This window comes from Pezoporus occidentalis, unplaced genomic scaffold (genome assembly GCF_034315485.1).
Source record: "Pezoporus occidentalis ecotype Australia unplaced genomic scaffold, CSIRO_AGI_Poc_V1 ctg1, whole genome shotgun sequence".
In the NCBI taxonomy this organism is placed as follows: Eukaryota; Metazoa; Chordata; class Aves; order Psittaciformes; family Psittacidae; genus Pezoporus; species Pezoporus occidentalis.
The window spans coordinates 13,361,967-13,376,711 of NW_026912778.1; the positions used below are offsets into that span (position 1 = coordinate 13,361,967).

Sequence of the window (14,745 nt, forward strand, 5' to 3'; positions counted from 1 at the left end):
GAGACCAGAAGTGACCAGCAAGCTGTCCATCAGTGCCTGCAGCTTCCTGTACTGCCTAGTTTTTTAGCTGTTACTGGAAAAACTAATTGCAAGATATAGGTTCAATAAACCAATAAAGTCACATACTGCCTGCTACAGCAACACACTGCTTCAAGCTGTCCACTTCCCGAACACCAATCAATGTGAGATGACTTCTTCCACTGACAAACTGCAACAGAAGTAGACACTAACAGGAAAGTAGCACACCACAGACACCAAAAAAAGTATTCTGGATTTACACATTGCATCAAATTTCATTCAAGTATTGCTTTTGCTGACAAGCCCTTGATTCTTCCCAACTGCCTCTTCCCCAAAGCTCCAAAATGGGGGCCTCGCTGAAAACTCCTGGAAGTCCGTAACTGTTGCTTTCATTTTACCTGGCAGGTATAACAACTCCAGCTTTCACAGGTAAAAACACGGGGTTAGTCATGTTAGACATGGAGCTAGAAATTGAAAGCATTTTGGAGAGAAGGGGCGGGATCCTAGATTCAATCAAACTATCTGTGGAAGCCACCTGCATTCACAAACTCCAGGGTCATTCACTGGGACACTACACATACAAAGCTTTATTGCTTGGCCATGACTGCAGTGATTTTTAAAGGCCTTGACATAACCATGTACGAAACTGACATTTCTAACTTGTAGAAGGTACCTCTGAGGTTGTCCTGGGTTCAGCAGTAGCAGTCATTTTTCTCCTTCTTGGTAGCTGGTGCAGTGCCGTGTTTTAACTTTCGGCCTTGGAACAGAGCTGAGAACAAGGATGTTTTGGTCTGGCCAAGGACTTTGTGAGCCTCATGCTCTGCCAGGGGAGGAGGGGAAGCCAGGAGGAAGCAGAGACAGGACACCTGACCCAAGCTAGCCAAAGAGGTATTCCATACCACAGCATGTCATGCCCGGGATGTAACTGAGAGTTACCTGGAAGGGCTCGGACTGCAGGGTTGGACGAGGTATTGGTCAGGCTGGGGGGGGGGGGGCGAATTATCAGTCGGCTTCTTCCCTTGTTATTTCCTTTATCATTATTATTACTGGTGGTAGCATTAGTGATTTGTGTTATACCTTGGTTACTGGACTGTTCTTATCTCAACCTGCGGAAGTTGCATTCTTTTGATTCTCCTTCCCATCCCTCCGGGAGTAGGGGGAGGGCAAGAAGAGGGGGGAGTGAGTGAATGAGCTGTCTAGCTAGGTTTAAACCACAACAGAGGTGCTGAGAACTTGCAAGCATAGACAGGTAATGAAATCGGAAACCAAAAGGAAGCAATCCAATGCAAGCATCTCTGTATGTGTACCTATTAGACAAGATTTGACAAGGATGATATATTTCACTTGACCAGCTAATATAATCAGCAGACAACCTCTGGGCACAAACCCCTTTCCATTAGTGTAAAGCAGAAACAATGGATTAGGAAGACTAAACACAAATTACTGCTCTAATGGGAAGCTTAATCACATATGTGCTATCAATGTCATTCCCCAATGATACAGACACCTGTTGAGAAAGTAGTAAGTTAACTGTGTGAGAAAAGGATGGTTATGCCCCTAGGGAAAAGCCTGAGGTAGATTTTACTCTGTGGAATACCAAGCAGCTAATAAAATGGGGAAAAAATACCATAAACCTCATTTTTTCCCCTAGTTTGGTGTAGCTGGTTGCCTTACAAGCTTTTATTTCCCCAATCTCCACCCAATTTCCCCAATGCTCCATGCCCGGAGGTGTTCAAGGCCAGGATGGAGTCCTGGGTGACATGGTGTAGTGCAAGGTGTCCCTGACCATGCAGGAGGTTGGAACTTGATGATCTTAAGGTCCTTTCCGACCCTAACTATTCTGTGATTCTATGAACTGTCTTCACAAGCTTACCTTGAAGCTTCTGCTCCTGCACCAGCACAGCCCCAAGTCACATCACCCTTGCTTGCCACAGAGACACTCGGGCACGGCCTGCTGGCCCTGGTAGAGGGCACAGGGCCAAGGGCTCTGCGGTGCATTCGTCAATAAGCTTTTGAATACAACACGTGAACAGGTTGCTACCACACACCGGACAGGAAGCTGTAAACTCTTCACTCCTTAGCGCCAGGACAACCGGTGGCACCGAGCCACACTTGTACAAGGGAGAGGTGCCGGGGAACACGCTTTTAAACGTGAAATTAAACTTTTCTTTACTCCCCCCGCAAAATGCGCGTCCTGCGACCCTTACGTCCCACGACACAGCGCTGACCACGCACTAGTCCCACAGGAGGGCAGTATGCGCATGTGCGGAATGCAGGAGGACGCGGGCGGGCGGGAGGGAAGGTTTGTCACTCCGCGGCTTCCGTCGGCGCGCACCCTGATGTGTCGTTTTGCGCTTGCCGTAGTCGGACATGGCGGAATATTCGTGCGTTAAATCCACCAAGCTCGTCCTCAAAGGGGCGAAAGAGAAGAGGTGAGGAGTGGGTTCTCCGCCGGCACCTTCTGCCCCCGGCTTCCCGCTGCGGCAGGCGCTCGGACCGGGAGGCGCGGCCGGGCTCCCCCGCTGCGGCGGGGGCCGTCGGAGACTGGTTAAGGGTGGGGCCTGGCTGTGCTGTGCAGTCCCTTCGGCTGCGCCTGGGCAGGGACTGTGAGCCCCTTGCTCCCGCCTAGTGTCAGTGACCCGCTTCGGTGCGGCTTGCCGGGGAAGGGACAGGTCAGAGGCACGTTCTTACTTCTTTACATCTCTCTGTGCAGCAAGAAAAAGCACAAAGAGAAGAAAAGGAAAAGGGAAGAGGATGCGGCAGAGCAACTTGATATTGTTGGTGAGCTGCTTTCCAGAATTACGTGACAGTGTGGAAACTAGGGGATGGCGAAGCCTAAGAGGTTGTTACAGGGCTTTGCAAAGGAAATGTAGCTTCTGTAGAGATTTGTGACTGCCTCAAAACATGCTATTTGCATGTTGGGGTTTTCCTAGACTCCAGATGGACCTTCTGACAAGAATGGGATGGATCTTCCACTTAGCTTTTTAGCTGAAGCATGTTCTTATAGCATCTTAAGCTGTTTCTCAGCTTGGATTTTTTTTTTTTCTTTCCTATTTTCTCTCCAATAGTATGTGCTTCAGGAGGAGAAACTTTTTAGGACTGTAATGCAGTTATCTAGTGAGGGCATTTCTATGTAAACGACTTACATCTTCTGTTACTATCACTTTGAAAATTAAAGATGGGATTTCCTGTGCTTTCTGTGCTTACTCTGCCACTAGTTACTTTCTGACTGCATTCGTTAGTTCACTCAACCTTCTTTCAAAAGGAAAAGAGTCTTGGGGAGGCTTGTTTCTTGGATGATGCATTGAATCTAATTCTATATGCATGAGTGGAATGTTCAGGATGTATAGGACAAGACAAATAACTATATGTTATATAAAGACGGGGAAGATTATTTCAGCTGAAGGCAGAATAACCTGCCAAATTCACCATGTGTAAAAAAGATATGTTCAGATTAATTAAAATTAGTTATTATCTTAATTAGGTAGGAAGTATTTGTAAAACGGTATGCCAGGAGAAAATTTTACTGTGTAACAGCTACAAATGTCATAATTTTAAGTCATACATGTGGGTAGGGATACCTGTAATGTTGGTAGAATTCTGTGGGGCTCAAAAATTCAAACACAGATTGGCTTGAATAACCTAAGCTTAAGGTTAGAGCTCACCTGAAGTATTTTAACAGCAAGATGAGCCAGTTTTTCTGTTTCTATTGGAGAAGCTAGTAATTGGATATGGCCCCTAAAATGGTCCAGAGGAAAAAGAAAACACAAAATACCTTCCTCGCAAGGTGTATATTTGCTGATGAATGGATCAGCTTGCTGTATGGACTAACACAAAGGGTTAAAGTGCAGGAGCCTGTAACTAGGGATGACAGGGTGGCTGGAGCAGCAAGACATCCCAGCTCAGCAGCAATACTGTTAAGTTTGCTCTGTGCTATAAAATAATTCACAAAGATCTTGAGATGGCAATAGCAGTTGTATCTCTGCAATTTCAAATCTCAAAGAAGACACTCCTAGAAATACCATCTGTAACTGCTGTAATCAGAAGTTGTAATTACCCTATTAACTCTCTTTGTATTTTAGGAAACTGGTGGGCTGTCCGTAATTTTGGTGAAATTACGGGAACGATAGCTATAGAAATGGATAAAGGAGCTTACATCCATGCCCTCGACAATGGCTTGTTTACTCTTGGAGCACCACATAAAGGTTTGCTACAGGAAATTTGGAAATAAGTAGTTTTAGTAATGAAAGGCACAAGAGCGTAAAATGAGCTTGACTTAGAGGCAAGTAGTTTTACAGCTAAAGAGGCTTACTACAAATAATGCAATAAACCTAGCCATAGCATGCAGATGACTTAAACCTAATGACTGTTGGTTTCACTGATCTAGTTTCTTGCTGGTTTATGTGTACGATAAATTGAACTGCGTTGGAGATGATCACCTTTTAAAGGCCATACTGCTTACTGGATAAAAGGCAGTATAACTTTTATTAAGTCCTATAAAATCTTTATGGTGTCATTTCAGGAGTGGAACTCGAGGCAGATGAGTTTCAAGGCTTATTGCTGCATCCTCATCTTAATATATTTGTTTTGTTGCTGCACAAGTGGGTTAATAATGTGGTCAAATAATTAGCTTGTCCTTACTTTGAATTTAAGAGCCCTCAGTCAGACAAGGAGTGCCCCAGAACACTGAGCTGTGTTTTACCTCCAGTGTGAGATCAAAGCAATGATGGCAGTATTCTCTCCTTTTGGTTTTGAGGGATGGAGAGGCCAGTAGCTTTTAGGATACCGAGTTGTGTTATCATATCTGAACCTTAGTACATTTTGTTGTGGAAAAAATATCATTACAAATACATGAAGGTTTTCAAAGCCACCTGGAGAATTCTGAAACATTCTCAAGTGTAAATTACTTTATACAAGGACTGTCTTTATTTTGTCTTGCTGTAAGCACTCTAAATACATTAAATGAGCAACTGCATTACTTTCATAAAGTAAATATTCAGAAAAGGAATTTTTAAAGAAATAAAATATTGCAGCTTTCCATAGTACTTGGCAATGGCCATGTTTAATTCTTTTTGAAGCTGCAGTATTAACAGGCTAAAATACTGTATGTTTGATGCTTCATACTTAACTAATGGAAAATTTATTCCTCAGATGATGAAGGCCCTAGTCCTCCCGAACAGTTTACAGCAGTAAAGTTGTCTGATACAAGGTAATTACTGAACCAATGTTACCATCTTTGATACTTGTTATCTTTGTTTCTCCTGTGAATAAATATTTTTATATTCTCTTGAAATACATTGTCTAGTAAAAAATGTTTGTGATGTGTTAGATATTGTGAATTGCTTGAATTAAAAGTTATTTGCATTTTCTCTTTGAGGATTGCTCTGAAGTCTGGTTATGGCAAATACCTTGGTATAAATTCAGATGGACTTGTCATTGGACGTGCAGATGCGATAGGGTCAAGAGAGCAGTGGGAACCTGTCTTCCAAGATGTAAGCTGTTTGGAACAGTTCATTTGACTTTCTTAGCTTTTGACTGTATTTTAAATTAATCTATATTGATGTTCTTTGCCTGTCAAGTAAAAGCCTTTTGCAGTCTCTTTTATATTGTAACATTTAAACGTCTGGTTTCCCAGCTGCAATGCATTTCTGTAATTGGAAGCTCTTAGAATACTTCACGTTAATGCATTTTTGGACAGCTATAAGCATCTTAAAAGGATCCAGTATGTCCACTGACTAGCTATTAACATGTCCATTCATAAAAGAATAAAATGCATTTGCATAATTATTTGGTATATTGTAGAGAATAAATGTTATGAATAATGGATTATATGCAAACTCTTTATACGAACAATATGTGATATTATATCTGCAGAAGAAAATGGCATTACTAGCAGCAAACAGCCGTTTTATTAGATGCAATGAAGAGGGAGACATAGAAGCCAAAAGCAAAACTGCAGGGGAAGAAGAAATGATCAAGGTAATCTGTAACTTCCACAATTACTTTGCAATTGGCACAGATATTCAAACAAGCAGGTGTCTGTGTGCTGCAAATTGCTGTTAATACAGTTATAATAGCTTTCTATAAGCTGTCAGGTGCTTTGGTTACAAGAAAGGTAAATGAGCTGTGGAGCTACATAAACCGAGGTACTTCCAATAGAGGAAGGAAGATACATTACCACTACAGAAGGGCAAGAAGAAGGGAGGGGCAGGACAGTCTGTGTGATAGTCCAGATAGTTCTGAAATAACTTTTTGGTATGGAAGAGATAAATTATGACTGTAGCAGGGACAGAGAAGGTTTACCATGATATGCAGAAGGGGAGATGTTTTAAGTAGGAGAATGTAAAAAGACTATATAGACTTTATCTTGACATGGAAAATATGTGTTCCTTCAGTTACAGGTAGGTGTCTGTGAGAGCAATAATACTTTTAAATTGGTCTCTGAAAAAAGCATTTTACCCCTGCTAAAACTAAGAACTGTAATAGTGCTTCTCCGAAATGAAGGCAGTCAGATTTTACAGTAGCTTTGAGGATCACATTTAATATTTCTCAGGAGGGAGCTTTTGCTTTTATTGCAGTTGTTTCTTGTTGCGAATTAACCAATTTGAAAGCTGTGAACTTTCATTCTATTACTAAGGATATGTTGTTGTCTTTACCTGGAACTTCTGGTTTTAAAAACAGAGGCATTTTCTGTTTTTTCTGTTTTGTTTTTCTCTCAATGACTAGATTCGTACTTGTGCTGAAAGAGAAGCTGAGAAGAAAGATGATCTTCCACATGAAGACAAAGGAAACGTTAAACAGTGTGAAATCAATTATGTGTATGTAGTTCAGAGCAGGTTCAAGTACTTTTTTTTTGCACTTCTCTTTGGGGCTGTCTTTGGAAGGGCCAGGCTCCCACACAACTTTTCACTCTCTTTCTCCTCAGCAGGACAAGGGAAGAAAACAGGATGAGAAAGCTTGTGGGTTGAGATAAAGATGGGGAGATTGCTTACCAGATACTGTCACAGGCAAAATAGACTCAATTTGTAGAAAACTGTTTAAATTTATTTCCCATTAAAGTAGATTTGGGTAATGAGAAACAAAGACAAAAATTAAAACCACCAGCTGTCCTTCACCCACTTCCCAGTCTCAGCTTCACTCCAGACTACTCCACCTGCTTCCCCAAGCAGGATTAGGGTATGGGTCCATATATGAAACCTTCTCTCTGCCACTCCTTTCCTGTCCCACTTTTCTCCTGTTCAGGCATGGTCTTCTCCATGGGCTGAAAGGGAATATTCACTCCACTGCCTAAAGTACTTCCCTCACTCTCCTTCTCAGTCCTTGATATTCACACTGCCATCTCAAACTTCTGGTTTTATCTGTCTTCCTCTGCCTGTGTGGCATTTTGCCTTTTCTTAAATACATTTTCACAGAGGTGCCACCAGCTTTGCTGATGGACTCATCTACATCCTGCAGTGGCTCCAGCACAGGGCAGGCCCTGGCCCTTTCACACAGACAGGGACCACCCTTGAAGCTCACCACTACCAGCACCTTGCCACCTACACCCAATACACTTTCCTTCCCTGACTTACCATGTTAGTAGTTGAAGAAGGAGCACTTTAGAACTTGTAACCACATCATGCTAATTGTGTAAGGCTTACTCCCATTTAGACGGGAAAAAGAAAAACCAACAAAACCCTGAATATCTTCATCTACAGAAGTCTTAGTATTTGGTACTGTAATGATTTGCTTGGTTTTATTAAGCCAGTTGTCCACTGTGTAATAGAAGTTAAGATTCTTATCACAGCTGTTTCTTTAATGTTTTCAATAAAGCAGTTACACTCTTACTTTTTTTTTTTCTCCCCTTACAGAAGGAAATTCCAAAGTTTTCAAGACAAAAAGCTTAAAATAAGCAAAGAAGATACAAAAGCCCTTAGAAAAGCCAGGAAAGAAGGCACTTTTCATGAAATGCTGCTTGACAGGTACTTTGGAGTACAAGAAATAATGTGATTTAAAAACTACTCAGAGATGGAATTATAGTAAACCAAGGGTACAAAAGAGAGCTACATTTCATGCGGTGGGGTGTTAAGCATTTCCTCTTGGGTCAGTGATCGGCCTGAGTTCAGGGGTTGGCTTCTTTTTGTGGTCTGCGTTTTCACTTCTTAAACTGAAGTTTATAGGTTTGGATTTACCCAGAAATTAATTGTTTCAGAAAGCTTTAAGTAGGCTGTTCAGTTTAGTACAGGAGAGTCGAGGGATACATTTTTTTAACCACAAAATCAAGCTATTTTAACATTTTCAATATCTATGGCACCAAGCATTTTGGAGAGTGGAAAGCTGCATTTTAAAGAGAAACAGGATTTATTAAGAATACTCTTCATGCAATCTAGTAGGAATAATCTTTTTCCCCACATGAGCTGAGTATAGAAACTGTCTTGGATTTTTAAAACATTTTGTATCAATATATAGCAGAAATACTCGCATTAATTCAGCTGTGGTGGAATGCAGAAGACTATTCTGATGATTGCAAGTGTTGGGAGAAGACTCCCGGGACATCAGAGGTTGAGTGTTAGTTTTAAATCACAAGGAATCTGAATTCCATTCCTCAGGGTGGAGAGAATGCAATTTGTGATGATTTGAAGGGAAAGACAAGGTTAACTTTAGACACTGCAATTCTAGCTCCTTAAAAAAACAAAATTAACAAATCGAAAGTATTGTTAGGCTTTATATGTGCTTTACTGAAGTAAAGTTTAAGAAAAATTGCTTTTAATGCTTAATGCTGTGAGGCAGCTAAAACACCTTGGTGTAATCATATTTAGTCTTAACCTAAATCATGTTTCATTACTTTTTCCCATACAGGAGAGCAAAAGTGAAATCGGATAGATACTGCAAGTGACAACCAGCTGGTCCATTTTCTTCTACAGCTTTGATGATAGTGTCATAATTGAAAACAAGAGTAAAATGTTTTGTAATTATTTTTTATTGAAGGAGTTTTGCTGATGTTTTTATTACCTTATTTTTAAAGGATCGCCTGAGAGTTGTAATTAACTGTCAAACTAATGTCATCTTTCACTAGTGAATACTATTACGTTTACTCTAAAACTACATGCTATTGAAATAGTGAGGTAATTATTTAATGAGAAAGAAATTGACCCAGTGATTCTTCCAAAGCTGATGAAAGGAACCTGAATGAAGAGACAGGGCAGAAGACATTAAGGGCTGAAGAGAAAACGGTGACGTTCAAAAGCAAAATATGGTTAATACATTGAACGTGTAAGAAGTATGTAACTATTGAACATGAAGAAATAATTGAAAATGCATGTCTTGGAACACATCCTCTCAGATACTGAGTAGTGTGAGCCAGTGATTCAGGTGATGACTGGGCCAGAATATTCAGATGTAGTCCCGAATATTGCATAGGGCACTGCATCAAGTGAAGACTGGGCCAGAATATTCAGCCTTCATAAAACAATGTTCTGAACAGATAAGTGATGTAATCCATATGTTGGGAAAAGTGTTGACAAGTCACAGAACCCTATTATAAATGAAAATGCAAGTGGTTTCATAAGAAAAGGGGATGGTTGTTTTGTGTTAGCAGGCCGCCTATTTTACAAGAGGGAAAAAATTATTTTGCTGGTTTCTCTATGGCATGGACTTTATTTAATAAAAGAGCAGGGACTTTTTATGGTCATGTATAATATGCATTCCTATAATATGCTGTATTTCATATCTCATGAAATACAGCGCCCCTGTCTGCTCTGATTACTAAGAAGCTTTACAGTAACAACATCTCCATCTTTTTCTTCTAAGGCAGCATAATTTATGTATTTGTTTTATACCTGTTAAACCAACTCTTAATAGCTATTTTACAAGAATAGGCACACTTACTAGTTCTTTGTATGAATATCTATTTTGGAACGAGTGCCTTTTCTTCCCACTTAAGCTTTTTCTGTTGAGACAGCAAATGAGAAATCAAAATGCTGCCTCTGGGGAGCTGGTTTGTCAGCAATATTGGGACTGTTGTGCTTGTAACTTTCTTGTACAGACAAATCCTTGGAGACCTTGTGTCATTCCAGCTGCTTCACAAGAGTTTCTGTTTTAATGCCAATAGAAGTTATAACAGAATGCTGACAAATTAAGTAAGCAAGGTTTGTGTTGAATAAAAAAGTAAAATGAGAATTTTCTCCTCAGTTTTCAGAGGTACAAAAGTCCCCTTAGTGGCTGGGGGTTTTTAATTCCTAGAGAACTGTCTTTTCCCTTATGTCTATCACTTTTCTGATTATTGTATTTCAGGAAATACTATTAACCAAAATGTAATAGTATCATGCGGTCACATAAACTGAGTGAATACTTGAGCTTTTTACCATTTCAGTGGCTTCATTTTAAAGTTTTCACAGATTTTATTTCTTGTTCTAGTACAAAACTTTGAGTCTAAGCATGTAGCAGGAATGACTGGAAGTTATCTTTATTTCCTATCAATATCTATTAACTATGCATTCTTTCAAGAATGCAGGCAATTGCTGGGAATGTCAACATGTTTGTAGTGAGTCTCTGTGTTAAAACATTTTCAGAAAGAAATTGCAGTTAGCAGAACTAATCCTTGATTCTGATTTTTTTTTTTTTTGTTGTTTTTGTTTTGTTTCCAGAATTATGTTAAACTTCCCTCACATACTGATAACCCAGTTATAAAATCTCATTGACTGTATCAGTTCTGGATATTTGGCTTGTATTAAGGGAATGGCTCCAAGGAAAATTAAAAGTATGTAAATTACCAGTGTTAAGTTATTTGAAATATTACTTAAGCCCTGCACAATGATGTGGTCCAGAGAAAAAAGCTCCCTGTCTTTTAGTGGTCTTGAAAGAGAATAGTTGGCTTTTCCAGGGAATTCTATGTATAGCCTGATTGCTCTCAAATAAGAACAGATACCCTGTCAATCAGCAAACCATATAGGCAGAGTGTGAGGCTAAATTTTTTACCAGTAGCAGAAATGGTCAAGCAGATGAAACCAATAGTATGCGTAGCTTAGAGGCTTTACAATTGCACTGTATGTCCATATGCTCCATGACTCAATTTTTGTGAAGAGGGCTATGCTGTCTTTTCCACAGTTAATAAAGGCCGTAATTTGAGTTCTTATATTGTCAGAAAAGATGCATTGCACATGTTTAGGTGTGACAGAAGAGAGTGCTGAATTTTCAAGGAGAAGGCCAAAAGCTAGGGCTAAAGAGACAATTGTTGGCAAATGGCTGGAGTCTGATGAATTCTTGGAAAAAAAACGCAGCATAGCTGTGGGTTATGCTATCACAGAAAGAAAATATATAATTGATTTTTCCCCAGACCTCCTCAGTTTGGTCTAGGACTGGGGATTAGGAGTCAGTTCTGGTTACAGGTACCACGGCACATGTCCCTCCCCAGAAATGTAAGTAACCTGGTGTACAACTGTCATAGTTTAAACACCAGCATCATGGACCTGGAAGTGGCCATGATGCCAAAACTACTGGAAATGCTGGGAAAAAGGTGACAACACAAGGAGCAGGCTGCAGGCCAGAGTAATTATTTGGTAGTCCATTGCAGGTGTCACAGATCCACAGTCACTGTGAATCTTAAATGCATCTGAAGTGAGTGCTGATGGTTGAAATAGACTGATGTGACAGTGTCTGGTTTTCCTTTCATGAACAGAAAGGAATTTTCCATTTCCTGTTTGTCAGTGTAAATAGGAGAATGCAAGGTGTAGGTGCTGTAAGTAGGTCCAAGTGATAGTAACAGAAGCATGTTCGTTATAAACCTTGCAATAAGTGAAACAAAAAGAAATGCTACAGCAAATGAAATGACATTGTCCTAAGAAGAAGTAGTACTGGATTCAGCAAAGGACAAGCAGCATTGCAGGTAATAAGGATACTGTAGTAGGAATTGGGTCACCCTTTGTGTTGAAACTAATGATACACTAGATTCTTGCTAAGAAAATGTTGCCTGACATAACACAGAAGAAGAGGTCTGGGGAATTCACTGGAATTTTAGTTCCAGAAAAGGAAAGGTATGACAAAACAGTGAAGATCAGTATGTCTGTTGCTATAAGGAGTTTGTTGGGATATTTTCCCACTGGAGGTATTCATGGAGTCTTGGTGATACCATGTCTAGCAGTAGTGTTAGCACAAGGAACTTTTAACTGAAGCAGAGAGAAAAGGGGAAGTAATTTGAGCAGCCTCTCCTTGTGGAGGAAGGAACAAATCGGGGGAGTGGTAATACAGTACTGGACAGAGGGTAGACATAAGTACAAGAACAGCAGAGAATGGATATAATAGCTAACACAAACACCTAGGCCCAATCATAAAAAGAATATAAAAGCGGCGCGTGGAAATAGCGGCGCGTGGACACCTCATGGATGAAGCGGGGCAGCCAATAGGTGTGTCACCAGCCGTCAGTACAGTTAATGAATAAAGCTGCACATCTTACGAAGCTTTTTTTCTTTTGACCTAACTTGGATTTTTGAAAATTGATGGAGCAAATCTAGACAACAAAATGGTACTGGTGTGGACTCTGGTGACAAGGCGTTCTGATGGGAAAGCAGTGGGACAGCCATAGTCAGACAAACATGGGTGCTGGAGGATGTTAGCGATTCCTTAAACCAAAACTTTCTTTACTGCTGAAAGAACTAAACCAGAAGTATAAAGAGGCTTCAAAAAAGTAAGCTGTGAATATTTAATGTGATGAGGGCATAATTTTGTTGTCAGAGCATTCAAAGCTTTCAATTTTCCAAAGTCATAGTTTATTTTCTACTGTTAAAAATGTCCTAAAGATGGTAAAGCATGTAGATGAAGATAAAGATAGTAAGTGTGAGAAATGGTCTCTAGATAAAACAGCGAAGCAGCCATTTATTCATGTTTTTGCAAAAACGGGTGTCCTGGCAAGTAGGCACACACAGCAAAGGCAGAACTTTGATTTGTATTTCCTACCCTGTTCCCTCCCTTGTTTCTTCATTGGTTGGGTACTCCAAGGTTTACAGCCTATCCAGCACATATAATCTACATGCTAACTGTCCCACTTCTGTTTACATCTTCCCTCACTCGATTTCGTACACCCCTTCCTCTTATTTGTCTCCTTTTATGGTTCAGTTTCATAACTCTCTGGCAGACATGTGGTATCTCAACTGACTGTTTAACTACAGAACCAGTTTGCACCAGCTTACTTTCATAGGTTGTACAGAGATGATAGCATTCTTTTTAACCACAGAGTGTGTCTGTCGCCCAAAGATGACATTGTCTTTAACTACAGAGTGTGCCTGTTTAAGTCATGGTATTTCAAGCCCTTTGTTTTGTTCCTTTAGTAATGTAGCCCCAGCCCAAATATTGCAAAGCCTTAATACTGCAAAGCCCCATCCCTGATATGCGAAAACAAGTTTCTCTCGCAGTAAGGCACCTAAAAGCTGCCTGCTCCAGTAGTGAAAGCTAAGCAAAAGGGATTGCAGATGTTTAGAAAATAACAGGACGAACTTAATCTGACTATTTCTCACATTAGACTGCAATAGTATGTTCAGTTACCAATGTGTAAATGCAGAATTATTGCCAGGTATTTGTGTTCAACCAGAAAAATTTGCCTAAGGAAACAAAGCAGTTTCTTATGTATAAAAGACACTCCCATGAAAATCTCAAGGTTTCTCCTGTTACGCTATAATTCTCCTCATTTCCTGAATCACCTAATTGGTTGTGTATGTTCTTCCATCAGTACTAAATGCTTTCTGGCTTGGTCTCTAAAGCACTGTGCAATTCCACACTGAGCTGATTCCTTCCTACACACTGCTGCATGCCCTCCCTTTGCCCAAGGCTTTCAAATCTTAGAACACGTTTCTTTTATCCTTTCCTGTTTCTTAATTTCTGCAATGCAATGTAGCTTTTCAATCAACCAAGGACTTCCTTTTCTTACCACCCCTGGTTTGTTTTATAAGAGTTAATTGCACAGCCAATTAAGTCATGATATGAAAGACTGCATTGCTTTTATGTGTGCCTAAAAATGTGACACATCTGGGGCACTGCATGAAGCTCAAGACACAAGCTAAAACACAAGCATCCTAGGTTTTTAGTATTTATTTACGGTGCTTCCAAAAACTGTTGCTAACATATATACTCATTACCTGTTCGTTTGCTCACACTAAAATTATACCTTTTTATTGTAAGCTATTTGGAGGATGCACCTTACTCTGCTGCTGGCTTGTACGTGATAATACAACAAATAGATTTGCATGCAGTAGTAAATAAATAATGGGCAACTGAATGCTGGGCTGCATCAAAAGCAGCATGGCCAGCAGGTCAAGGGAGGTAATTCTCCCTATTTATTCTGCTCTCATGAGACCCCACCTGCAGTGCTGCATCCAGTTCTGGGGCCCCCAGCATAAGAGGAATGTCGACTGATGGAGCATGTCCAGAGGAAGGCCATGATCAGGGACCTCACCTACGAAGACAGGCTGGGAAAGCTGGGGTTGTTCAGGCCAGAGAAGAGGAGGCTTCGGGGAGACCTTAGAGCAGCTGCCAGTACCTAAAGGAGGCCTACTGGACATCTGGGGCAGGTAGTGACAGGACAAGAGGGAATGGCTTGAAAGAGGGGAGGTTTAGATTAAGCATTAGGAAGAAATTCTTCACTATGAGGGTGCTGAGGTGCTGGCACAGGTTGCCCAGAGAAGCTGTGGCTGCCCCATACCTGGCAGTGTTCAAGGCCAGGCTGGATGGGGTTTGGAGCACCCTGGTCTAGTGGAAGGT

At 40.6% G+C, this 14,745-nt stretch overlaps 1 protein-coding gene across 1 annotated transcript; it reads left to right on the plus strand.

The window, feature by feature from the left end:
• The first annotated feature begins 2,310 nt into the window (after positions 1–2,310).
• FRG1 (FSHD region gene 1) lies at positions 2,311–8,984 on the plus strand. Its single transcript, XM_062636335.1, has 9 exons — positions 2,311–2,450; positions 2,732–2,799; positions 4,101–4,223; positions 5,170–5,227; positions 5,396–5,510; positions 5,893–5,997; positions 6,745–6,836; positions 7,869–7,979; positions 8,857–8,984. Exons 1-9 carry the CDS (start codon positions 2,389–2,391, stop codon positions 8,891–8,893), a joined length of 771 nt encoding a protein of 256 aa, XP_062492319.1. The 5' UTR covers positions 2,311–2,388; the 3' UTR covers positions 8,894–8,984.
• Positions 8,985–14,745: the final 5,761 nt, after the last annotated feature.

Coding starts and splice junctions, on each gene's coding strand:
- FRG1 (XM_062636335.1), top strand. CDS start 2,389: ATGGCGGAATATTCGTGCGTTAAATCCACCAAGCTCGTCCTCAAAGGG. Junction 4,224..5,169: donor TCTTGGAGCACCACATAAAG/GTTTGCTACAGG, acceptor TTTATTCCTCAG/ATGATGAAGGCCCTAGTCCT. Junction 7,980..8,856: donor CATGAAATGCTGCTTGACAG/GTACTTTGGAGT, acceptor TTTCCCATACAG/GAGAGCAAAAGTGAAATCGG.